The following is a 27,658-nucleotide window of genomic DNA, read 5'->3' as shown; positions in this document are numbered from 1 at the left end:
TACTGTAGTTTTGCCATTTTTTTAGACAGCCTCTTCATATTTTTCTCTCTTTTTAAGAACAGATTCTGAACATTAAAAAGAGACTACTTAGAAATAAACCTAGGCTTATCCTTGAGTGCTTCTGGAAATAACCCTGATAACTTAATAGTTGCTGCTCTCCTTTCTGAGTCATTACTTGGACAAGTCCTTCATGATAATGTTTTAGCGAGATTGGTTCTGTCCTTAGGATGGAGCTGTCATTTCCAGACTGAGTAAGTTATTTCTGCTAGAACTAGAGTGTTTTTAGGCAGGTCCCAACTCTGAGACATTATGGCGTGAGACTTTCCTTCTCTGCTCTGGTAACCTCACATCTCTCAATTTATTTATTTATTTTTGTATTTCAGCTTGTTTTGGAATAATCAACTCTCTTGTATCCTCTCCAGGGAGCAGTGATCCTCATGGCACTTCAGAATCAACTGCACCTGTATCCATGATGAATATTGCTTATTTTGTTCAGAAGCTGGTTGAGAAGCTGAACAGCAGAATGTTTGCTGCTGATCCCAAGCAAATCCTGATCTTCACTGCCAAACAGATTATGGGGGTGAGTCACATGACATTTTTTCCCAACTGCTATCAACATGTTGTAATGTGCTGTTTCATACTGAGGTCATGATACTGCAGTTCTCAAGAAGATGGCTGTAATCCATTTGGTGATTATGAATATTCCTGGGTTTATTGCATGAGCACATAATGGCTTTAAATGACAATCAAGGCTAGATGGTGCAGCATAAAGGAAGGATAGTTAGCTCTTTTGTGCCACTGTCTGTTGGCTATGTACATGTTGTTAAACAGGAATAAATTAATCTCTTACACAATTCCAGGGACTTCAGCAGCAGTACAGAAAAACTGAATTTGTATCTAACAGGTAGTTCAGGGAAAATAAGTTTGCAACGGCTTAAATGAAGTGAGAGAAGTTGATGCCGGGAGAGAGAGTTCTCTGAGCAAGCTAAGTACTCTGCTGTTTTGTGTTTTCACAGGTCTTAAAAAGCTCTGTTTCGCAAAAGGAAGTTCTTCTCAGTGCCCTGTACAGCTGTCTAAACAGAGCCATCCTGTACTGCCTGTCCCGACCACAACAATCGTTGCCTGAACAGCTTAATGTCTTGCACACTCTCAATGTCCTGCAGGAGCAGTGGGACATTATTTTTGCGACTTACAACTCCAATAACAATTTTGTCATCTGCCTAATGTACTGCCTTTGCCAGTTGAATTCGGGCAGGTACAAATGTTCATCTCAGTATGTTTGTTTACATCTCTGTGCTGTTATCTATGGGAGTGGGTGCAGAGGAGGAGATTTCACATTAGGTAATATCAATTCTGGGGAAATGCTAGAAACTGGATTGAGCTGAATTTTTTCCCAACTGTTATCAACATGTTGTAATGTGCTGTTTCATACTGAGGTCATGATACTGCAGTTCTCAAGACGATGGCCGTAATCCATTTGGTGATTGTGAATATTCCTGGGTTTATTTTGGCTAGTGCTTTATTCACTACAATGGTGATTGTTGTTTCAGTGAAAACCTGCTGCACTGCTTAGAAGGTCAGAATTTAATCAGTTAATACAATATCACCTCAGAAATGAGATGCACTTCCTGAGGTCTTTTCTTGATGCTTCTTATTCCAGCCAGATGATAATTCCCAGGCCCAAAGTGTTGGGGTGGTGTAAGGATTGCTTATATGTACCAAGAGCAGAAAATTTTTTAAAACATTAATTAAAGAGGTGTTATCCGAAAGCTAAACTTAGCAAATCCAGGGAATCAGAATTGTGGTATTTAAAAGAAAATCAGAAATAAAAATTGCAGCTTTGCATACCCAAGAGATTTGATTCTGCCATGTAGTAGTGCCTATTTATGATTGAAAGAACATAGGATGTTACATATATTATTGACAGCACTTCTGTGACCAAGTTCAGGTTGTCTGTTTGCCTTAGCTAAGTCTGTTGCATTTATTTTATTACTGCTGTGCTGAAATTCCTGGTCTTTTACCTACCATCTGGTAAATTATCTGTCATACACCCCACCCCACCCTCAAAGCAGCACTAACTTTTTTTGGCTGTGGTGATACTTTCAATTACAATCACATGTAGATACTAACACCACGGTGTGAAGGTTTGTAGGTGTTTTGTGCTAGGTGCTTTATAAATTGAAGGAACAATCATTGATGCAAAGAACTTAGTAAGCAGTTCAGGTGTAGGGTACCATGAGGCAGTGTTTCCAACATAATGGGAGACACTTCTAGTGAAGAAATTCAGAGCAAAGAGATGGCATACAGGGTACTCAGGGGAGGTACAAGAAACCTGGATGTAATCTGGCTACATCAGTACAGCCCTGTGTTCCAGCTAATTGAGATGAATGTTAGATACAAGTGCACAAAGAAGTGCAGGGATAAGGTGTGTACAACAGAGCAATCCATAAGATCTTGTTGACTGCTTCTTAACTTTGAAAACCAGACTGGCAGTGGTTTAGTTCCCCCTTCCTGTAAATCCTGCAGTATCATGTGATTGGTATAAGCCCTTGAGCCTGGGAATATTGATTTACTAAATTAATCAAGTAGGAGTGGATGTGCAGAAATACCTTTAGCTTTTTTGCTATCCTCAGTTTGTTCTAAGTCTGGTTTTCTCACATCCTCTCTTTTTGTGTGTGTGTGTGTGTGTGTGTGTGTATGTGTGTGTCACAGCTGTGCAGAAGGTTTTGGGGTGGACGCAGAACCAAAGCTGGCTTTGTATCACCAGATTTTTCTTGCACCCAGCGAAGAGGAAAAGGGCAGCCTGCCTACTCCAGATGATGGTAAATTATGGCACATATTCTCTTTGGCTTATGGAGCAGGAAAGTGCCTGGCCTACACAGTTATCAGAAGAGCTTATGCAAGTGCTACTTAATTGTTTCTTTGGTCTATATGCACTGTAGGCACAGCACAGAGAAAGGAAAGTAGTGCTAAAAATTACTTGTTTGCATCATACCTGTTTATTCAGAATTCACACTCGCATCCTCAGGAGTAATGGGTATCAGTTTGGAGATCTCTTCCCCATGTTGTGACCAGTGTCAGTGCCCAGATACATATTTGTAGCTTTATTTCTGTTTTCAAGGCCTATGTGGAGCTTGTGTCTGTCTGTTGTACACAGGAAGAAATGTTTTGGTCTTTTAAGAGAAACACTGGAAAAATTTGGGCTGGATTCAATGTGTGGGCTGTTGGCTGAGCCCTGCGGCAGAGTGATACTTTATATATATATATACACACATATATATATTGGCTTGGATATGATGCAACCAAACAAGTTCAATTTGCAGGGAAATACAACAAAACAGCTCAGTACTTCCTTGTACAGCATCCTGTTACTGTGTCAAATTGTATCACAACTTGGTTACCTTCCCCCTGCCATCTTTAGTGATGTTTGGCAACATAAAGGAGTGTCCTTTATGTGCTTTAGCATTCTATGTATGATAATAACGTCATCAAAATTCTGATGAGATGTTTTTTTCCAAGGCAGAAACCAGCTAGAATCATCTGTTGCTCGAACTTGTTTCTTTCAGGGAGTTGAAATATAATGAAAGCAATGTCCTGCTGTTTTCTGTATTAGACTAACTAGCCTGGCTTAGAACCTCTGAAGGCAGTAGAAAAAATGGAGCAACTCCAACTGTCTCCAGCAGTTACTCTGGACCAGTGTTGTTCCAAATGAGATGCTTTTGCTTTCTTTTGCTTGACTTGTTACACAAAAATGATTCTTCATTTTTAGTTTCTTTTGTTTCCTAGTCCATCAGGAGATTTTGAGAATGGTAGAAATCATCTGGAAGCAGCTTATTTTTCAGCGGCGGCTGGCTCTGGAGGACACTTACAAGATGGATCTTTCTGTAAAAGGAAATGAGAAAGAAAGGGACATGAAGATAATGGAGGTCACTCCTTTATGGGAAGAAATTATGACAAAAGCTTGGCAACACTTGATAGGTCTCTGTTCTTTTACAGAACACTCACTGTAGCAAGCAAAGATGTTGCAGTAAATGTAGTGCTTAATGGAAAGCCACTGATTCCTTGGGTATACCCTTCCTCTGCATGTCACTTGCTAGATAAAGCAGATTTTCAGTTTCTCTCATCCAGGATTGTGATAAGTTTCTGTGTCATGCCCCAGCCCTTCCGTAATCACCTGGTGATGTTGTAGGGCTCGTGCTGTACTGCAAGAAAGAGGAATCTCTTTAGACAATTGTATCCCATAGGAGAATTTTAAAGGGAGGCTATTTGGGTGGAGAAGGGCATCCCAATGTGTGTAGTACTGCAGTGATTCAAAGTTCATGCTTGTATAATGAATCTGATTTATGGCAGAACTCTGTTGAGGCTTTTAAATAAGGACTTGAGATGTACATGTTAATTCAATGCTCCTCTTATAAATAGAAGGACAATCTAGCTGGGGAGAGACACTGCCATGTTGTGTCTTGTGTAACAGGAATACAAGCCCTCTACCTTCCCACAGGCTCAACTTCAAGTCTTACAAACTTTTTTGTCTGTTCTGGTCCACAGCATCTGAAAAGAAGCTTCTCCAGAATAAAGCAGGGCCAGGCCTGCCACAGAGCAAGCACAATTCCTGGAGTGAAAGCCTCTCTTCAGCTATTAGGTTGATGCCTGGCCGAAACACAAAGGAAATGACAAGAAAATCTGAGGTAACTTTTGCTCTTTGTTTCTTCAGGCTCTCTCACTGGTCTGCCTTTTATATGGCTCTGGAGAGTTTGTCTGGACTTGGGAGACTTCTGAGCATGTCTGTTGACATTCCCATTGTAAAATAGACACCTATTGCTGTTAAGGTTCCTTTTCTACATTGCTAGAAATAAGCACTAAGAAATAATCACTGATCTGAAGAACTTTGGTTGGAAGCCTTAACACCTCAGGTATTAATGCATACTTTTTGCATGAGGCCTAATTATTGCACTTGAAAGGAAAAACCCAGCAGCACGTGTGTGTTTGTACTCATAGGGCTCTGCTTGGGTCAGAGCAAGGTGGGGAGATGTCTGCTTTGCTGCTGCTTCTTCTGATTTACACCACTTAGGTAAACCTTGTCCTTCAGACACTGAATTAATAGAAAGGATCAGGTTGTACCATAGTACTGTCCTTTCATTTTTGTACTCATTATGAAATATTAACAGTGCAAACTTAGTTTACTGTCAGGAGATAGAGACAAGAGTTTACATAAATCAGGGATGGGTCTGGAGGGTATGCAGCATTGCTTGCACCAGCAATGCAGCTGGGCTATCTATTCCATGTGTGAGCTCCTCCTTTGTTGAGAGATAAGGCATTTCTGTTGTTTTGCTAGGTATTTGTCAAGAATACAAACAGAAAGCACCAGCTAGATGTTACTTCTTTTAGTGTTAGGGCTAGAGTAACCAGCTACAGGGCTGGGCAGCAGTGCATTGACAGAATATTGAGAGCTTTGGACTGAGCTTGTGTTACTGCAGTGCTGAACATATTAAGGTCTTTTTCTCTTTTGATGAGGAGACAGTGAGTTTGTTACAGCACCAGTTTAAGGTGTCTTAACCCTCTAGCTCGAGGTGTAGCAGATTGCAGCTTTATCCCCAGTGATGACTAGTTCACTTCCAGGTGTGTAGATACCCAAGTAATGTGTCTGATAGTACCTTACTGAGCTGCAAGTTTTTCCTCAGCATGCCACAGTATTCTTCTCATTCCTTAAAATCACTTTGCTGCTTACAGAGTGAGCAAGTTCTTCCCAGGTACATATGTAGACTGTGATGTCATACTACAAGAGCATCGACTATTTGCCCTAGGGTCTGTTTAATTATTTTTTTAAATTAATTTTGATTATTACAGCTGATTACACCTCAGTGAGCAATGTAATTGATATTTGTAAATGTATCCCAAGGAACATTTTGTACAACATGCTTTTTGCTGTTGAAGGTTAAAGACTCTGTTATTGGTTTTTCCCTAAATATGCCCACATCATTAGTTCCTCCAGTGAAAAGGTTGCCATCTGGAAAAGGCAGCACGGAGACATTATTCAGGCACAAACGCATGAAATTAGTGTTTCTGCATCTTCTGTCTCTCTTCTGCAAGGAAGCGGCTTGTAATTAAAGGAGCTGGGTTTGGAGGAAACATTACTCATTTGGTGTTATTCCTTATCATGTCAGGGACTGACAGGTCCACAGCTCTGATAAATTGTTCCTCTCAATGAGATATAAAAACTACAGTTCCAAATATTCTCCATTCTCCCTCTCCCCCCTTTCTCCCTCCAACCTATCTTTGAAAGAGTTTGATGCACTTTTCAGAGGGATGAAATCTAAGAGGAAGAAAATTATTTCTTTGCTCCTCAACAGCCCTCTTTCTTTGTATACTTTGTGCACTTCACAAATGAGGTATGAGGTGGAATTTTCAGTATCAAAGGAAATTGGGAGCACAAATTAACATTAAAAGTAAATGGTAATTGTGCTTCTAACTTGTATTTTTTTACTTCACTTTGGTAGCCACTGTAAAAATGCTGTAAAGCGATTTTTTGTATCATTTGCTTCATCTCAGGTGCCTTCTGTATTCACTTGGGAAAAATCTTCAGATACCAGCCTCGGTCTTCACTACTGCTATTCATGGACCTATGTCCTACATCAGTAGGCAGCTGGTTGAAATGAGATAAACCAAAAAGTGGCAGTATGAGCTAGATAGCAAGAGACAAAGCCTTTAAGTCCTGTAGTAAAATAAAAATACTTGCATTTACTAAGAGCTAAGGATGGTTGCTTCTAACTGAGCAAAGCTTATTAAATTTGAGAACATAGCAAAAATTCAGCTAGGATTTCAAAGCTTTGCCCAGTAGAAAGAAGAAATGGATTGGTTACTGGGTTATGAATTTGATTCCTTTATTGACTGAAATTAAACAAAGAGGTTGAAGCAGTAGTAGCATTTGCTGCAGATTAAAAAAAATAACAAAACAACAAACAAAACACACCCCTCAAAGCTATCAACTTTTCCCCTGTTGTCATCTACAGGATAGCAAGCGTGCTTGCTTTTGAGACACAGTCTTCACTCTGGAAAAAACAGTAAAATTCAAACTATTGACTCCAGCAAAGGATCAGGCCCCATGTTTCTGCTGTACTCAGGATCTCCAGCATCAGTGAAGCCAATACCCTGCTATTTGGTGACAAATGTTAGAATTAGCAATCAAATGCAGCTGTGTTTTCCCCATATTTCTGAATCCACTTTGTTATGTCATACTCTGCTCTGGGCTTTGTCTGGAAGGCATGATCGTTCAGAAAGGAGAGTGTGTTCACACTTCTGGTAGTAGAATGGTGATGATCTGCTCTGATAATTGCTATTTTGTGCTTTCTTGGAAGCCTGAGTAGCCATGCAGGAGTAAGAGGAGCACTGTACTAAGTCAGATTATTTTTTTTTAATGCTTACAAGTGACAGAGCCTCTTGAGTTTTACAGCAGGCCTGATCATGCCTGGTCTCCCCTGTTTTGGTTCAATAATCACATTCCTCTATGCCAGAAGCCCATATACCTTGAAAGAATGAAACAGAAAAGGTCTTTTTAATCTCAGCCTTTGCAATGAAGAGGTCAACAGAGACCTCCTAACTTGTAATTGCAAAATCAGTAACTTTATGGTAGGATTTTGGTCGCCAAACATACACTTGTGAAGACAGCTATAGATCTGACTTCCTTTGTGCTGGTTTTGTCACTGTCAATTGCAAGAGAATTCCTTCTAGTTAAGTGATAGGAGAATGCAGCCTTTGAACTCTAAGGATTTTTGAGCAGTCTAATGGATAGCTTGGTTTCTGCTCTGCTGCCCTTAGTGTATGCAAGGTTGCTGCAGAGCTAATGGCAAAAAAAAAAAAAAAAAGCATTTAATGGTGTAGCTCTAGAAACCAGAAAATTCACTAAGTGTTAAGTTTGCCTTGATTGGGAATGATTAATTTTTCTTTATTTGGCTTCATAGTAAGAGCCCATTTCTTGTGCTTACTTTTGTAAGCAAAAGGTGGATTATTAAACCCACAGCAAATCTGTAAAAGATAACTGTATCAATGTGTCAGTGAGAGCTGCCTTTGTCTCTGTGGATAATTTTCTGAAGTCAGGAGCTCCAAGAGAAGACCTTTTGGCTGAGACTGTCAGACATAGAATCTACTTCAGTTCCTTTTTCAAAATTCTTCCTCTTAATTTTTTACAATGTAATATTTTATTTATTTATACTGATGGCTAAAGAGTTTTGATGTATCTGCTAAAAAAACCCTGCAAGTTTATTAACTCATTTATGAAACTGAGTTGTATGCCCTCCTCTTATCACTGAACAAGAAGATAGTGATATGGCCAAGGACCACTTCAATTCTGCAGTTTCTTAGCAACAGGTATTCTTGGTTGAAGTAATAGAGATGTCTCTTGGGCAAGCTCCACTGAAAGTTGTTGAGTCCTGTCTCTATAGTTAGATTTCCAAGAGGAAGAAAAACAGCCTCTCAAATGTCTTCTAGGAGTTAATGTTCCCTTTGAAGTCTGAGAAAGACTGAGGCATGTTTCAAACAACATGTTATTTCAAAACATTTAGGACTTTCTGTAGTTTTAGATTTACAGTAAATTTATTTTTAAAAGGTTTTCATGTGTTTATTCACCAGGCTTCTCTTAGGCCAGCAGCTAAAAGAGTTGCTGCTACAGAAAATTTTGTTACACCAAGAACAACAATCTTTTCAAATTTCACAGCCAGCAAAAATTTTTTAAAACTTGTTTCACATGTAACACTCATTCTTAAGATAAGTATGGCTAGTATACCTAGTATCTCTACTGATTCACCTGTAATGGTAATGCATTATATTTTGAGAAGTATTTAAACATAACATTTCCATTGGCTTCAGTGGGAATTTGAACTACAGGCTTAAATTCTTTCCATGCTGGAAATGTAAATCTCTACATCAACAGTTAAAGGAGTTTTTTAGTGTGTTTTGTAGAGTGCTAGGACTGACTTACCTAGTACAAATAATAGCTGCATCACAGATACAGAATTAGTCCTTTCTGGGGCAGGACTCTCAACCCACGTGATTCCATCGGGAAGGAGCACTGACGCTTCATTCATGCCTGGCTGTCAGTCTTGCTTCAGACTTTTTGCAGCCATCTTTAGGGGTTTTGCGTTAGGTTTGGGGGAAGAGGGAGAAATGACCTGTTTTAAATGGACATGTGCAGATCATACTCACAAATTCTTGGGTAAGATATCTGTGTGCAAATGTCTGTGTTTTTAGATGGTAGTTTTAAACAAAGCAGAAGTGTTTGATGTTGAACTGGAAGGCTGATGATGTATTCCTAGGCTCTTGTCAGGTTACAGGAGACTCAGCCCCAGGACATAAAATCCGTGTTAGCTCAAAATAGTATGTGTTGGTGGCGCATACCAACAGTGGCACATACCAACAATAGTGGGTGTTGACTTCTGTAAGAAAGAAGTTTTATCTGAAGTTTGTGGGCATGAATTTACAGAGACTTAGCATTTACCACCCAAGATGTCAGTGGCAACACTAGCAGCTGAACCCAGAGCTAAATAGTAGACCAGTGCCTTCAAATACTAGCTACTTCTTTGCTGCATTATTATAGCTTCTTTCAATAACTGACTATAAAATCAAAACTGATTGTAAAATCAAAACTGATGCTGACCAGGCTCATTTTTCAAACAATAATAGAATCACTGCATCAGGGGGTAGTTGTTTAAGGGGGGGGAGGGGTATGTGAGATACTGAAAGGGAGAGTGGGATTGAACAAAAATCTTGCTAATTTGGGATGAAGGAGGAACAAACAACATATTAGTTCATGGTAGGTGAAATAAAGAAAATAGAAAAATTTGAAACAATCACAATTATTACTTAAACATTTTTCTTACCAGTCAGTTGGACTTTTATCAACTTTTCAAGGTAACTGGGTTAAAACAAGCAAGCATACAATGATATTTCTTTGAAAAAGTGCATCATTTATGTAACATCTTTATCTTCATAATAGAAGGATAATCAACATCACTAATTATCTAATTAAGTTCATTAACTATCCACCAACAGTGCACCGTGAAGTTGACATTATGTTCTTCTGTCAACAAATGCTTTGATTTCTTAGGAAGTAATTAAAATGTAAATTAGCATGTCATTAAATGCACAAGGGAGGTTTGGAATCAAATATTCATTTCAAAACTGCTCATAGCACACATTTTTTTTACTTCAGTGAAAGCAGGCATTTTACTATTAATGATGTATATTAAACAATTTCCATTATAATATTATTGTCTTGTTTAATAACTGGCTCAAAGCTAAATTACAGTATGTTGCAGCAAGCTGGAAAAAGTTTCTTTAACTTTGAACAAAGAAATTTTATGTCCTCTTAAGCAGATATTGACACACTGCTCATTTATCATTTTTCAGATTGTTTACAAGATGATAAAGAAGTAATTCAACAGGTCAATAAGTTAGATTAAAACTGCATGAAAACATAAAATGCAGAGGTATCTGATTTTATGTAATACAAATCACTGAACTTTCTGCAAAGTATGGGAATAATTTTCACAGTTTTTGAAAATAACTGTTTAACAGAGAAGCTGGAATAATAAAGGTTGTGTGATAATGAATACAAATTATTAGGCTGACTCAGATCCGCAGCCCACTCACCCCACAGTCTATCCCCTAAAAATCCAGTACTGGTTGCTACAGGAGATGGTGTATGGCAGCACAATGTACAGTACAAATTCTGTCCTAGCAAAATTGTTCCTCTCTTGATTTGTATCAGTTTTATCTTAAAACCTGAAATACAAGAAATAACCTCTTCCAAAACTTTTTGTGGGTAACTATTCAGAGGGATTTTTTTCTGTTTTTTTAAACTTGGTGATGTCCTGTGGCAGTGAAGTCCCTTAATTTAAGTACACGTTGTATGAAAAGATATTTTCTTTTGTTTCCTATGTATTTTTTAAAGCTAGAGATTGTGTCTGGTTCAGGTTTAAGCTTGGATACATGATTTCAGTGAGTGGAGTTTAATGTTTAAAGCTGTTGGCATTGAAATCTCATCTTTTAAGAGCTGCTAGTTGCAGAGTTTTATTTTCACATAACAGGCAATGCCAAACGAGTTGAATGGTATTAATGGGGATGAAAGCAGAGTTTTATTTGCTTGCAGAGAAACTCTAGAAACAAGTGCTAGCCACTGAAACAATAATATTTTTTCTCAGCTGAATATATAGAAAGACAAATAATTTTTTTACATTTCTTGATTCAAATGTGGCTAGTTTCTTCCAGAATTTTGATACATTTTATTTATAATAATTTCAGAAATAAATTGTTTTTAATTAAGTTGGTTTATATGTATTGTTTGTTCAAAAGCCTGAAGCATCAATTTAAACAGAATCAAACTTACATTTTTGTTTTAAAACTTTGGATGGACTCAACATTCTCATCCAGTTTCCCACCAGAAAATATTTTTTTGTTATTCGTTATTTTTTAAGTTCCATATTGGTTCTGTTTTTAAAGACAAACTGTACATTTTTTCAATTGCATTTTATATTATTAGAAATCTTTATAAGGAGAAGAATTATGACTGAATCTGCTTATGAACAAGTTATGTGTCTATACATGGTGTCTCATCTCATGCAGGGGGCAGTATAAAATGCACATAGGAGTCTGGGTGCCCAGAAAATTAAGTATGAATTCCTATTAAACAGCAGGGACTGAAAATAGCTACAAGTGTGAACTGGATAGTGCTATGTGAGAGTACAGGAAATAGGGGAGATCCTGGTAATCTCTGCAAGATGAGCTGAAATGGTTCTAAGTGAGGGTATGGGCTGCTAACCTGTGCTGAAGTCTGTGACCATTCATTTCTTGTTGTTATCCTTGCTAACCAAACTAAAGATAAAGCTTGGTTGTGCCTATCTGGTTGCTTCATTCGTGCTTTCTGCTGCAGAGTAGCTTGCAGAGCCCAGGATTGTTCTACAAACACTAAAAAGCTCCAGAAATAATCCTGTCATTTTAGGTAAACTGATAATTTTAGGGGTCAGGGAAGAGACATTTCCTTGTATTCTGTATTCTGGGCTCTAAGCATATGCTTATATTCACAGAATTCTGACATCAGCTAAAGGATTAGAAGTACACATTTTTCTTAAATAAAAACCATGATTCAAATGTAATCCAAAAACATCAGTTCATGAGGCTTTCAGATTAACGCATTGCAATACTATGTAATAGAGCCCTAAGTTACATACACCCATAGAACTTCATAAAAAAATCACCATTTTAAATAGAAATAGTAAAATGGTAAGTAAGAAGTAAAGGCAAGAAGAGTTGCCATTGCTGTTCCCTAAAATGCCAGTCTGACCTTCACCTTTCAGACAGGCAAAAGCTAATACCTCTGACGTAGCAGGATGGAAACTGAGCCCTCAATAGGTTGAGTGAATTATCCCAAAGTCACAGAAGTCATTCTCAGAGACAGGATTAAAGAACAAACATGTCTTGTATCCCATTGTGCTTTTTTGCGATTAGAAGACAAATTATCTGTTCTCCCAGGAATTCATCTCTTAACAGTATCATCTGTTGAAGCAGTGTGTGCGTATGCACACAACATATATACATACATACATATATATATAGTTGCTATAGAAGTAGAGCTGCTTCTGTGCTGCCTGAGTTTAGCTCTGTATGGAAGTCTTATCACATGTACACCGTACTTTGGGTTTATCCTTTTGAAACCCACCCCTGTGTATGGGTACTTTTATGATACACTGAAATATGGAGGTTTTTCTCATTAAGTTTGCTATTCCCCAACCACCTGGTGATGCCAGGAATCCATCCATGATCCTTAGGAGCAGTTGGCACTGTGCATTAGCCTCCTAGCGGGTTGAGGCACGAAGCTTCCATGCAACACTTAACTGCTGGAACTACAGTCTGTTGAAAAGCTAAATGAATTTTGGCAAAGCAACAATAAAATCTACATGGCAATAACAATTTTGTGATTTGAAAGAGCCTGCAAACAGCCCTCAGTGTGGAGAGTGTATGTGAAGGACTAGGATAAAAGCTCTTTAATCTGCTGAGGAAAACGTTATCTGCCTTGGCTTAATGCTTGTTACCTGGTGACTAATGAAACATTTTTTCCTCTTATGAAATGAATTTACTCGCTTCCTAGTGTATAGTGAATTACCTGAAGAGTAGTCTGTTCACAAGGTGGGTGGCTTATTATTTGCACAGGATATCAATGTACCTGGTCTCTGGTTCACCATGTTAGATTTAGTAGCAGTAGTAGTAGTAGAATAGGAGATGTTATGTGCTTTGTCCCTGTATCTGAATACAACAAGGCTGGTGAATTGGATACTTCACCCAGCTCTAGTAATTTACTAGATTCTTCTCTGTAAAATTGTCATGCCTAGCTGTACGCTGATCCTCTGCTTGCGAGGCTGATGAAGAAGGGATTGATTTATTTTCTGTGATTTAGCAGGAGAACACCAAAAGTATTGCGTTTTAATTGTGCATGTCAGGAGGGGAAATTCTGGTTAGATGTGTGGAAAAAGGAGCATGAGAACTGAAGTGAATACATGAAGATAGTTTTTGCACCTCAGAAGAGATTAGGCTCAAAACTTAACTGCTGGCAATCTGGCTCTGTAGCTATGGTTTGTAAACTGTGGTTTGGGAATTTTCCATTAAAAAGTTTACTGGCTTTAGATGATGACTTCAAAAACCAATCAGTTTTGTGAGAAGTGTCTCCTTCCTCACTAAGTCACATCATCAGTGACAGGAGATCCACAGTGGTTAGGGTATGCAGTCCAGGGGAGAGAGCTGGTTATGGGGCTGCTGAGAGGTGCTGCACCACAGATGGATACCATTTAACATTGAGCTGCTGGGAAATACATACTTAAGTAAAAGTGAACAGTTTACTCTTTATAAAATGACATTTCCTTAGTGTTCTATTTAATCAGAAATTTAGATCTTCTATTGGAGTCAAGATGGGAAGAGTGTATCACACACATGTAGTAGTATCATGTAATTTTTCTCATTCTAATGATGCAGATTTCCTGTTTTCCTCTTTTGCAGTCATCACCCATAGAGGTTTTAAGCTTGTTTAATTGCCACTTTTAAGGTCCAAGTGCTGTGTGTGTAGTATCTGTATGCTTGTATCTTAAATGCTTGGATTAAAGGCAAATCTGCCCCTTTTCAGTAGCAGACAACCTGTACATAAAAGTTGTGAATTATATGCCTGAACACATCCTGAAACATACGATTTCTTGCATAAGGGTCATGACAACAGTTTCTGCCATGCACAAACTCTTTTCCACTGTCACATATGCTATTTACATACAGTTTGTTGTCCCTAAGAGCTCCTTACCCACTGTTCTGTTTTTCTATGCCTGTGGAATATTTTCTAAAAACCTACTGATCACTTGAATAGCTGTAATTAGATCAAAAAACCTTCCATACAGAATTGTGAAAGCCCAGATCAGAGGAATAAGGTATGTGAACTCCTCCTGTGATATAAAATCTAATATCTAGTAGATCAGCTATATTAGGATACAATCTGGCACCGGGAACATAAAGAGTAGAAGGGATTTCCAAATTGGTTTGTCAAATTGTTTCCCCTTCCCACTACTGCATGCTGTCACCATATACATCCTCTTTGTGGGCTTATCAGGCTGTTTCAAGTTAATTTGTGTTGGGTTTGCCACACCACCAACCCCCCTTCCCCTGCAACCAAGTCGTAGTGGCAGGATGTTCCAGAAACTCACTACCTTACTTTCCCCATCTGTAAGCTAAGGACTTCGACCTCTTTCATAAAGACCTCTGAGATGTACTGGTGAAAAGTACTGTAGTTTTATTTGTAATAGCTGCAATACTATGTGAATGCTCTTACTGTGTGCGCTTCTATATTCATAATATTTATTTTGCTCGGAAGAACTAAAGTAGTAGACTAATATCAGTGGTTCTAGTCCTCACCAAGAGATTACCAAACTGACATGCTTCGGAACAAGTATGTGGGTATTCTCACTATCATCCATGAGATTATTCAATTGGCACGGTGAGTGATCTGGATATTTGGATTTTCTTTTGGCTCTTCCAAGTCCAGAATTATTTTGTCTTGAAGCTTATTTTTATTTATTAAGAGTTTTGGCACATACTTTTGTGTGCATGTGTGTTCTGTAATACATCACATAGCTTTTAATTCCCTGAAAAAAGCTTCAAAGTCAGAGCTCCAATGACACAATGTTTCTTTAGGAAAGAACTGTGGTGTATGTGGCGTCTGTATCATGGTGTATGTGGCATCTGTATCATGCAATATGAGTTTATTATGGCAAGCTTGAATATTTATGGGGTGCAGGAGTGTTAAGTGATATATATATATATATATATAAATAATTTTAGAATTCATACATGAAACATTCCAGAGCTCAGTAGAGAATTGTTAACTTAGAAGTCACACCTCAAACTTTCTTTTTTTTTTTCTTCTCAACTGTTTCTTGTTACAAGCAGCCTTTCAATTGCTTTAGTTGAAAGAAATTATAGAAAATCCCCTCTCTGGTTTTTTTTGGCATGTGGATTTCTCTGACAGATTTTTTTTCTACTTGCTCGTTTTATTTTTCCCCAATACTGATCATTTTCTCTCCTATGTGCATGAAGTCTCTACGCAGCAAGAGGAGAAAGGTTTTTGATTCTGTGGTTGGTTTGTTTGTTTGTTTTTTACTAGGGAAAGTTGCAAATTTCATCACCTTTTCAAGCTCTAAATATTGCCTAGGGAATCTGAGACAGCAAAATTATCTGTTTCTATTTAGAATGTGATTGTCTAGGGCTGCAAAGTAGTCTGTATAAAAAGGACTTAAAGCATGGTATCATACTTAGATTTTTAGGAAACAATGGATCAATATGGTCTTTTAGTCTGCTCTTCCCTAGAATGCAGGTCATATTTCTTGCATTTACACTTGCTTTTCTGCATATGAAACTTAAACCTGATATTATGTTACATAATATTAACAATTATCAAAGCTGATGTATTGGTTTTGTTCAAGATAGGTATTACACTGTGGCACCGTCGTATTTAATCTCTTGCATAAAGAGTTGCCATTTTTAAGGATAACCACCTACAATTTTTAATGGAAACTTTGTTAGAAACTTGTTGGCACTAGTTTTTCATTAAGCATGACAGTGTAATTGTTCTGAATGAACTTAATAATTAATAGCCTAGTCTATATTCTTCATGTTGATTGGATATCTTTTTCAGGTTTTGTTTTTGTTTGTTGGTTTGGGTTTGGGGGTTTTTTGGCTTTGTTTTGTTTTGTTTTGTTTTGTTTTTCCAGTCACAGTGATCTCCAGTTTTGTGAACTGTTCATTTCATTTTACAACCAGATGGTTTTCCTGTGGGAATGATCATCAGGGGCATGTTCATCTGGTTGAAGATGGCTAGTTATACCTCATTTGGAAGCCAAAGTTGTTAGTCTTCAGTTCACCAGATGTGGCTAGCAGAATTTTTCCTTCTGAGGACCCTTTATACTTTTCAAAGGCTAGGAGCTGGGTCAGTGAAGTCAGTGAGAATCATTGCAATGTGGGCTTTGACCTTAGGGGTCTGATCAGTGACCATGAGTGAAATACAGACTATAAGCACCTTTGAAACAGCTGCCAGTAGAGCACTGACTCTGCTTGAATAGCCTGTGGGTATCTAAAATGGTTGTTAATACCTGGAGGAATCTGTTGTCTACTCTGAATGGCTTTTACCCTATGTCCACACAGAGCTGGGATCTCAGCTCTTCTCTAGTGAGCCCAGCTCAACAGCACAGAGATGCTGTTGCTTTCTAGGTCAGCCTTTATGAGATTTTTATATGAATTATGGAATAGTTTTGTGAGGCCACAACTGTGATTACAGATTTAATGATGCTTTAAACAAACAAAAATGTAATGACTTTCATCAGTGTAAAACAGGAGCTTCCTGCAGGGAAACACCAATAAATCTGACTTCACGGCAGGGGTACAGACCTGGCTGGCAGCCAGCAGTAATCGGCACACCACATAGACCTTGTGCGTTAACTTAATTATAGCAGTGCAAGCAGCAGCTAGACAGTTTGCTGTGAGGAATCACTGCCAGCATGGCACAGAGTCCATGCATTTAAAAGTTACCCATCTGATCCGTGGCTTTAGGTAGTGAGAGGCTGGGACTTTCACAGCCAGTTCTGACTCACAGCTGTCTCACCTTTGTCAGGGAAGCTCGGGTGCCCATGAGAGCCTTTGAATAGCACTGGGGGCACTCTAACCTCTCCTGTGTAATCTCTGAACAGTTTCTGCCTTCTCTGCCAACTCTAATCCTTAGGAATTTATCAAAGGAACAGATACTTCTGCTACTCTCTGTAATGCAGTTAATAGTCAGCAAGTCTGATTCCTTTTTTTTCCTTTTTTTTTTTTTTTTCTTTGCATTTCATGGCTTTGGTGTACCTTTTGTAAGTTCCTGGGAAGGGTCAGCAATCTCATTTTTACTTCAAAATCAAGTTCAAGTAAGCCCACATCCTTCCTACACACTTGGCTGGCACATGGAATAGATTTTTACGATTTATTTGGATACTATGACTTTGGGGATTCTGTTTCTTTCAGTAGTGTTTAGGAGCATCATTCTGGGTCAGGTCCCGATATGCTATACCACTGACTTCAAAGGAAAAAAAAAAAAAAAAAAAAGAGTTGCTCTTTTAGAGAGCTTCTGGTTTGGAAGATTTTAAAGCAAGTATGCCCAGAAGGTCAGATATGGCATCATGTAACTGTAATTGGATAGCTAGAATCTTTTTCCAGGAAATGCTTTCAAACAGTAGAATTTTCACCTGTGACTGTTAGTAAAAAGGCTGTGATACTGAACTCCTCCCAGTAGCTACCTGTCAGCAGTCACACAAAGAGATACTGAGCAAGGAGAGAAATAGATAGAGCACCTGTATTTGTGTTGGCATAGAAAACCTGAGTTACAAGACTCTAGAATATTCCCGTGAGTGTTTGATAGCCTGTTAAAGCACAGTCCTATGGTTCTTCAGTTTCCTTCATGCAAGAATATAAAACAAGCCAGTAGCTTACTTGGCAGCTGCTCAGTGCTTCACTTATACACACAGCCTTTCCGTACACTCTGTCTCTCTGATCAGGCAAAAAAGTACATCATGAGAACAAATACTTTACCTCAAGTCTCTTTGGGACCCAGAATTTCATAGATGGCTAGGAAAAAAGGAGGGAACAAACCTAAGTATTTTCAAAACTGGAACCTTATCTTTTGATTGAAGTTTAACAGCTGAATTTGAGGAATTATTAGGATAGTGACTATCCTAGGTTGTATTTTGTTGTTATTTTTATGCTGCTTGTTTGGCACCTGAGGGATTCCATTGAGTTTAATAATATTTCTGCTGATGTTTTTCAAAAGGGAGGTTCAGATAGGAAATGCAGTTCAAAATTCTCTGGTTCTGTATAGATCTTGACTACATGAACCTTGTGACCCCAAAACCTGTGGGTTCTGGTGGAGTAGGTAGGAAGACAATGAAACCCATTTCATTTCCCTGCTCCCTGAGTTTATGGAGTCCACCACACTGGACAGTTGTTCATGGTCTTAGCCTGTTTAACTCTGAGGCTAGTGTTATAGTCTCTGTTTTGTGGTTGGAGAGGTAGTGGTTTAGCACAATTGCATATCTTGCCTAAGATCACATTATGATCTGTTTGCAGAGTGGGCAATGCAACTTGTAATCTCTTGACAGCAGTTCATCACTCTTGTACTTGCATACAGACCCTTAGTTTGAGAAGTTCATTCCAATAAAGCAACAGATTAAATGTATGACTGTTAATGCATGCTTACTGTTCTGTGAGTCTAGTACGTTCTGGAAAGGAAAGGTGGCCAGGAAGTTCTGTTGGTGTGCTTTAGAAAATGTGTGTTTTCAGAAACACCTGAGTAGCACTGGAGTTTAGGGCATATCTGTGCTGTGTAGTGGAGCAGAGGCAGTTGTCATGGGTGTGTTGTCTTACACTGGCACAGCTTTACAAGTTTCCAGTTCTAGAACTAGCCCAGACATCTCTGCATCACAATCCCTTTAAATAGTGTATTTATACTGCAAGTCGCTTCTTGCCAGAGGACTTAGTCTCCTACATCTCAAAAATGTTTTTGGAAATATTTGGTTTCCTGTCTGCAAAAAAGGGACATGGATCATTCCTTTCGTTGCACTTTCTGTTTACGCAGCAAGGAACAGGTGTATTGATATGAATCCTTACCTCAGTCTGGGTCTCTACAACAAATAATTGCCTTTTATGCTACTTGCAGTACTAACTAATTCAGCTCCAAAAAGAAGGGCCTTAAGTTTTATTTGCTGTTTTCTTTCTCCTTCTGAGTAGTTCCACTGATGACCCTTGTTAAGATCATGAATATGTTTATCTTCCTGGTGTAAGTGTGCAACTTGCTCTCAGATGATTGCCTCATCGCTATGGCATCTGGAGAGCTGTCAAACTTCCAGCCACAGGCCATATTCCCTATTCTTGTAAAAGACAGAGCAACTAATGCCTGCTTCTGCCCCTCCCAGAGTTTACACCTGCAGAACCTTGGTGTGATGAGTTCTGATGTTTCTTCTAGGGATTTGTGTCATGTATGGAACGGTACCGAAGAATTGGGCAGGAGCTGTATGCCTCTTTGTACAAGGACCACGTACAGGTAAAGAACAGCAATACTGTGCAACAGCTTTCTGTTGTTGAAAGGATGCCTTTGGACTACCCTGAGAAATCAGGCATTTCAGAAGTGGGAATGAGTAGTGTGTCTGAAAAAATACTGAGAATTGATGAGTTCCTGACATCAACACCAAAGTGTGATATAGCATCACTCGCCAATTAGATTCCTCACTTTATCTTTAGGAGCCTTTTTTCTTTTAAATGAACTATTCAACTCTCATAGTGGCAGCAATGAAAGTGAGGACTTTGACCTTTTTTTCTCAGCAGCCAGTAGAGTGTTTCAAGAGGTCTTAAACTCAGAGCCAGTAAAATCTTACAGGTATGTTTCTGTTTCAGGATTGGCCATCAGAGACCAACAAGACTTTCATTCTTTGAAATTCTCACCTCTTCTCTCCTTTAAATTGATATTTTAGTGCCCCCAACTCCCTTCACACACCTCCTAAGTAGAAATAATGAGATTTATGCCATGCTTGGAGGGAACACAGTACACTTGTGACTGAGACTTTCATACTGTATTTTCAGCGAGCATAGTTGTTGCCTTTTGACACAAACATTCACCAGAAAAAACCGAAGTGAATAAAACCTCTGTGATGAGTTCTTCTGGCTTACTGCTTTTAAGTCAGAAATCTAATGAAAGCAACCATTTTCAAGGAGGTTTGCAACATACTTGTATTCGTCACTGTATCTTACTTTGGCTTGTAGCATCTCCCACAGCACACTTTCAGTGGTCAGTTGGACCTGTGTTTGCTGGGTCTGCAGAGTTACCTCTGCAATGGTCCCATCCAATAGGTTGGGTAGATCCCTCTGAATCACTGCAGTGGTGCCAATGCTGGATAGAAGTGTGCAAAAAGTGGCACAATTTCGTTCTGTCCCGCAGATGCTGCAGTGTGGTTACAGCAAAGCAGCCAAGGACTGGATGATGCTTGAGGAGCAGCTTTTCTACAGTAGGGGTCCATGGAGAGATGCATCACGATCCTTAGAGCCACGATGGATTCTTGATTGTTATGAAGGGCCTTCACGAATGAGAAGGAGGATTCAACGTGTGAAAACCCGAGTGGCAACTATGCGAATGAGGAGTGAGGTAGAAAGCTTTTGCAGGAGATGCACAATTTCTCTAACAGTTGCTGGTGACTATACTCGCCTCTTTCCTCTGGTTCTCACCACATGACTTGTCAATATGCTGTGTCATGCATAAAGAACCCATGGAACAGGTCTGTTTTTGAGAGAGTAAGAGGGGCTGCAATATGTTTAGTAGCAACAGAATGATTTTCCCTCTTTCCTGGTATGAGATCTCCCCACACTCCCCAGATGAGAGTATAACCTGATCATATTTTTCTGCTCTTCATATACTGCTTATAGTATCCATCTCATGGGTACAGCGCTTCCCAATACATGCAAAAAGAGTCCAGTTAAAAGGCTGCACTGTCCTGTTAGTCTTACGCTGATTAGGACTGCTAGAGCTGGTGGATGATCGAAAGGGGAATTAGAGTGGTTTGAACTAAGCATTGAACTGTATATGTGGGTTATTTACTAGTGTCTTTTTAGTGTCTAAGTGCCAAATCCTATCCACCAGAAGCTGAAGCATTTTAGTGTATCAGGAGATTCCCATCTCTAGGATATTTTCCGCTTTTATGTGAAGCTTGGATTCTTGCAGTTTTCTGTGGATTGGGTGGTATGTTTTTTATCCTATAACTGGCCTCATGCAGGGTAGTCTTTGAAAAGACAATAGTCCTTTTGCTTAATTGTTGATATTTGTTCCTATATTTAATTGTTCCTTTGGGCCCTTTCAAATGAGTTTATTTGAATTTCCAAGACATTTATTTGCAACATAGCTCTAAATCTGTGGTTTTCTCCACAATAATGTTCTGAGTTCTGTTTACCTGTCTGCATATTCCACTTTAGTCACACCTAGTCTCTTTTCAGGTTCTCGCAGCAAACAGAAACGAAACAACCCTCCCTACTGAAGTGAATCCAGGTAACCTTTTAGGGATGAATTACACCATCAAGAGGGTGGACACAAACAGCAAAAGAGAATTGAAGTTAGTGTATGGAGTTCCAGGTCAGAATTTCATCTAGTGGAAAAAAACCTTAAGACTCTGGGCTAAAAAGTCACTGTAACATCTGGGAAAAGACTGATGCAATTGTTAAAGGTGATATATAAACTGTCTTCAGAATATGTTGCTCTCTTGTTGCCACCAGAAATTTCTAAAAGCAAAAAAGCTATCTTGAAATGAAAGCTTTGGGCATTCTTGGGCATCTGGAAAGCTCCCAGCTGCTTAAACTCAGAAGGAAAAGTACAGACTTTCCCCCTGCTTTTAGTAGACCCTCCAGTTCTACCTCTGAAATAGTATTTCAACCTAGGTAATAGATGGCTTAGAGAAGTGGTAAAAGGAATTGTAACTTTCCAAGAATGTGGACAAAATGATGGAGAGTGGAAGGAAATCATCAAGATCAGCACGTCAAATTGTTTCTCGGCTTTTAAAATAGAATTATTTTTTTTTCAAAATATGATCATGTCAACATTTTTCATTTTCCAAGGCCAGGTTTTCTGTTACGTTAGACATAAAAAGAAGAGGGGCAGCAGGTGGAGTGTAAGGTACGGAAGTCAACAGTTTTTTGCGGGGCTAGAGGGGAACACTGAGAAAGAACTGCAGTTTGGAAATATCAGCCAAGTCTAAGGCTGTGGATATCAGCCACCTGTATGACTGTTACAAGTCAAGCTTCTAGTGTACACTGTTGAGAATAGGAAGTATTGTTGTATACTTTTTAGTGTGATAGGGCCTAGCAAACATGTGAAAGTGGAGCTCATTGTTCTAGAGTCCGAACAAGATTCAAGCACAATGTAGTTTCTGCGTGAAAGTGGTTACAGTCTACCTCATTAAGAAGGCTGATCATACCCTCCCTAACAATCTGCACTGCATGAATTTGCAAAACTTGGGACAGAGCTTGGGCAAGATATGAGTGTGTTGTCTCTCCTTGGGTTCTCTTGCTCAGTGCATGTTCCCAAAAGACTGACATTTTCAGTTTTTCCTAATTTCCTAATCTTCAGTGATTTTAGGAATTTAGTTTGAGTTATGACTGAGTGCAGCTACCTGTTTTTAGTTCCCTGAACTAAGCATCCTTCCTTTGCAGTCACAGATTTTACTTCTCTCTTGCCTGTTTTTTTGCAGATAAATACTGGTTTTTCCCAAGGTAGAATAGTTTGGGTGAAAATCTAAATGGCAAATGCTTTTGATGTCACCCGGCTGCCACTAAAACTGCAATCTCTTTTATATTGATATAGGAGAGCTGACGTTAAATGGAGCAGAAAAGGAGATGGATAAGAAGGGATTGGATTGCAACCAGCTAACGTTCTTCCCTGCTTTACATGAAAGTTTCCATTCAGAAGACTTCTTGGAACTGTGTGTGGAGAGACAAATTATTTTGCAGGAGTTTGCAGAGAGTGAAAAGGTAGGCAAGATGAACTAGAAAATTTTCTGTGGGAAGATGGCATTTTAGAGGGTAAATTGGATGTGGAGGCCTATCTGTTCCTTTCAGTTTGGGGTTCAGGTGAATTCAGGTTACAGTAAACATCACTATCTGTTTTCTTAGAACAAGTACAAATTTCCAGCCTCTGTATGAACTCCAGTATAGACTTATTCTTGAAAAGCATTCAACATTAATTTTTTGAAGCAACAGAAAAAAAATTGGACATGTTACCAAGGTAATCTCATACCTGTGGGACAGTATTCTCTGAATTTGCCTAAGACATGGCAAATGATGAGTCTGAGAATTCCTGTCCTGCTTCCCCAACTTTACTCATGCTCAGAGCAATGCCTGGATCAAATTTATTTATTACTTCTGCAAGAGTGTGCCGATTTTGTATAGGTTGCTAGTTCAGTGATGTTTAAACCTCTTGCTGCTGAATAACAGAAAATGTTTTCTTCCTCCCTTCACATGCCTTTTTCTTCTCTGCCTCCCCATGAGTACTGGACAGATTCTTCCTTCTAAGACTGTAAAGACTTTCCCTGCTTCCTGTTTGATGTTTCTATCGTGTGTTATCTAGCCATAACAGTACTGTTCCTTCTTTTTTCTTGTACTGGACTGGATATCCTTCTCCCAGGTTTATTCCCAGCATAAGGAAGAGGCAGGTTCAGGAATACTGGGGGAGAACATGAGCTGTGGAGTCAATAGGGGTAACTCAGGGGGATGGTAACTTTGGTCTGGTGTTCTAAGTTTGATCCTTTTGGTGAAAGCCAGCAGCCTGCCCTTTGCTTTCAGAATAGTCCTCACAACAGTGACTCCAAATCAAATCCTTGACACTGGATATGCACTATACATTTTTGTCGTGAGTAGTAGACCTGGCCTTGTCCTCTGACCTTTTGCAGTATGCCTTGTTTCTTCCAGTGGCATCATTCCCCTGTCTGGCCCAAGAATTGGCATCCCATAGTGGAAGCCAAGTTGGACTTGAAACATTTAAACACAGCCATCACAGTGCTGTGATAGTTGTACACAGATATAGAAATAATTATTTTATTTTTATGTCTCAATATCAACACCAAATTTTCTTTATGCTTTGCAAGTGGCCAGGGGTCACATTCGTGCTTTCTAACATAATGGCTTTCTCATGCTTTTAGAGCTGTTGATACACTGTCTCTCTACACAACATAATTAATTTCCCTGCTCCTCCTCCTTTTCTCCCCTCCCTCTCCCATATCTCTCCCCAGCAGAAAGAGACAGGCATGAAAATGTGAAGCATGTTTTCCATGCGCTGATCTCATTTTGAGCCTTCAGGCTGTCTGTCTCTTCTCCATGTAACTCCACGGGAAGCCATCAGAAATGCCAGGCATGTTTTTTTCCAGCAGCAGTCACTGTGTTGCTGAGCTGACAGAAGTATTAAAAAAAGCAGTAGGGGGTGACATTAGCTGTCCTGCGCTCACTTAGTGCGCTGTGGTCCTGCCTTGTAAATGGCTGCCTCGTGAGCTATTTGCACTTTCAGCAGGCAACTGGAACCATCTTACCTACTGCACTCACAGAAAAGTCATTGGGATGCTTTGGCAGATACTAGATTGATTTCTGGAACACGGGGATAACCCTTGTCTGGAAAGTGGTCATTGTTTTATAGTGTCACCCAGTGCTTGCTTTTTTTTGTTTTTTTGCTTTTTTTTTTCTATTATCATTAAACAGGCACCTTTATATATATTCAGGTATGTGAGATGTCATTTTGCAGAAGCAGCAGATCAAATGCTCTGACGTCTGTTGTTCTAGAGTCTATTACTCAGCAAGTTACATCAGGAGAATATGGGTGCAGGAGGGGTATTGTTTTGCTAATGTGATCTCGTCTTTTGTTTTATCTTAGTTGAAAAATAGAATAGAAAACATTTCTAGGAATTCCTGTGAAAATAATTCTAAGTATTTAAACAAGGTAAGTTTGCCACTTGGACTGCAAGAGAATGGGACTATAAAGGAGAAAGCAAATGGATATAGTTTGAGTATAAGCTAAAGGAAGCTACTGAGTGGCTAGTCCCTGAAAGTGGGGGCTAATCATATGAGGGAGCAGTTGTGCTCTCTGAACAACACTCAGACCATGCAAAGTTCAGCCTTTAGTTGTGTCCTTTTTTGTCACTTTTTTTACACAATGAACTATGCACAGAGGAATGTATTTCCCAGATTTCAAAGTCAAGCACTGAATTTAGGAAGTGCCAGAAATCAAGAAACTAATGCCAGATCTATGCAATTACAGACCTTAATGACATAATCACTTGCTGATTTTACCGTAAGACTATCCCTTCTGCTATTCCAGTACATAGAGTAGAAGGAATGCATACCTTCAAAGTAGTATTTAGTTGTATTGACCATAAGTCTGTTTCTTCCAGCCAGAATCCTTGTAATACATATAACTGCACCTTCTGTGTTCTACAGCTGGCAGGAATGCTATAGACTGCAGTCATCTTCCTTACACAGTGCTAATTCATCACTAGCATGTGTCCATCCTGAGCAGGCTCTATGAAAAAAATAATATTTAATCCTGTAGTTACATGGTAACGCATATACAAAGGGGATGAATTCAGGCTGACTTTTGGGGATATGACTTTGCAATTGTAATAATGCTTTCTTAAATTTTGTGTGACATTCCCAAAGCTTGAAAATGGAAGCCTGTATCAGACCTCCCAAGAATAGCAGGCTAATGTCAGAATCGCTGAAAGTTGCAGGTATCACATTGACATCTGCTGGAGAAAGCACCTTTAGAGCTTTTCAGTCCTTTATAATGGCTTCTGCCAGAATGGCAGCTGGAGGGGATAGTAGGAGTATGTTACAGTCCTGGATATAGGCCTGTCCTGCTAGAGGAAGGAAGTTGCAAAGGAATCGCAAATCTCTTCCACCGTGTGTCCCAGCCATGCCTTTGGAAGGGACAGTGTGTTGTGATGAGCACAATTTCTTTCCTGATTATTTGAAGTTTAGCTTCAGCTGTGTTGCCCCTCAGCTGCCCTTGCATTCCTGTTGTTTGAGCTAGCTGTCCCATTTTCCTCCTCACCTACGTAGTGCAGCCTCCAGATCTCAGGATTCTTGATGTCATCCCATTTTCCTTGCCCAGAGAGCCCTAGTCTCTCCTCTGCAGTCACCCTACCCTGGGGGTAGTGGCAGTTCCAGTTACATGAAGATCCTTGCTGTTCTCTTCCTTTTTCTTTCTATACTCTGCACTAGTTCCCCCTATTCCCTATCAGCTTTCAGTGATCTGCTAAAGGCAGATCTAAAAGCCAAAGACTTTGTATTGCAGTGCTGGTGAAATGCACGGTACAGAGGACCATTGTTGCGTTTTGGCTCTATGGAGGTACATAAAGAAGTAAGTGGTGTTCAGCGGAGTTTTAGATGTTTATGGCTCACCCATACGCTAGATGTCTGGAGACAAGTCAGAGCAGCCTGCAGGAGAATGGTGGGCCAGTAGCTGAGATATTTTGTTGCTTTACTTTCTCCCTTACAGATCACCCCAGTAGGGACCATTTGTGAAAGCTGGGCAAAAGGACTGCTCTTGGTGTGCTTGGGACAAATGTGACTTTGAAATCAAAGTTGGGAACTGAGTCACATCACTGCTAAATGTTTGGAACTGGTGCTATATTTACAGTAGTGTAAAACAGTATCGATGTGTATGTGCCCAAAGCACAAGGCAGGTTTTTTTACCTGCACACAAGCTAATGTGTGTAATTCACTAGATGAATATATCAGACTGCAGGTGCAGATTTACAGGTGTTGCTATTAGGGCTGTCCTCTCTGAAGTTACCGAACTGTCATACTCTGGCTGCTTGGTTATACATCTTGCTGAGGCTCCATTGAGGTTATAGTGTGTACAGGTGAAGAATTCATTTTTGCATTTATCTTTAGTATACTGAAACTGTATGTTCATAGGCACGGAAGGAGAGGTTATATGCTATGTGGATGATGTTACAAAACACATGCTGCTGCAGAATTTTGCAAGAGAAATACAAATAAGAACCTGTCCTGACCTAATCTATCAACTTGCTTACCAAAGGCCAGAGCCAGCCCTTTAAATAACCCTGGCTCACCAGCAGAGACAGGGAGATTGGATTCCTATACCTGCAACCCAAGCCCCCAAGTTGCAAGATTCCCTCCCTGATCTTTACAACCCTAAAGTAGTCCTGCCAGGTTGTTAATATGTAGTTAGCAAGTAAAAGATGAGGAAAATGTTGGAAGGTTTGGGAAGTGGATTTGGTGTAGAAATTCTGAATTTTGTAGAAAAGTAAACCTCTGTTTCCTAGCAAGTAATTTGAGACAGTAAGAAATCCAAGCAGCTGGGGTAATGAATCTGAAGTTAACAAGAGGGCAGGGCCTAGCAGAAATCTGGGCACAATGCCTTTCCTTGAAGGAGGGGCTGGAGTGAGCACAAGAGACGCCAAGAACAATAATAGAAGAGACTAGCGTAAATTAGAGGGAGTGGGATCTGTGGCTGGGAGAAAGTAGCTGATTAAAGAACAGGCTCAACTGAAAGAGGGAGCAGCTGTAAGGT

General features: G+C 39.4%; 1 protein-coding gene across 7 annotated transcripts in view; it reads left to right on the top strand.

The window, feature by feature from the left end:
• WDFY4 (WDFY family member 4) overlaps positions 1-27,658 on the top strand; it is a 144,831-nt gene that overhangs the window by 60,653 nt on the left and 56,520 nt on the right. For all 7 annotated transcript variants that reach the window (XM_055721206.1, XM_055721205.1, XM_055721204.1 and 4 more), the window contains 9 exons: positions 423-580; positions 1,017-1,255; positions 2,713-2,822; positions 3,787-3,978; positions 4,546-4,685; positions 19,565-19,642; positions 20,534-20,737; positions 21,580-21,631; positions 22,940-23,106. In XM_055721206.1, coding sequence (XP_055577181.1) covers positions 423-580; positions 1,017-1,255; positions 2,713-2,822; positions 3,787-3,978; positions 4,546-4,685; positions 19,565-19,642; positions 20,534-20,737; positions 21,580-21,631; positions 22,940-23,106 — 1,340 coding nt within the window. The remainder of the gene's footprint in view (positions 1-422; positions 581-1,016; positions 1,256-2,712; positions 2,823-3,786; positions 3,979-4,545; positions 4,686-19,564; positions 19,643-20,533; positions 20,738-21,579; positions 21,632-22,939; positions 23,107-27,658) is intronic.

Source organism: Falco cherrug, chromosome 9 (assembly GCF_023634085.1).
Source record: "Falco cherrug isolate bFalChe1 chromosome 9, bFalChe1.pri, whole genome shotgun sequence".
NCBI classification, from domain to species: domain Eukaryota; kingdom Metazoa; phylum Chordata; class Aves; order Falconiformes; family Falconidae; genus Falco; species Falco cherrug.
This window is presented reverse-complemented; position numbering and strand designations above follow the sequence as displayed.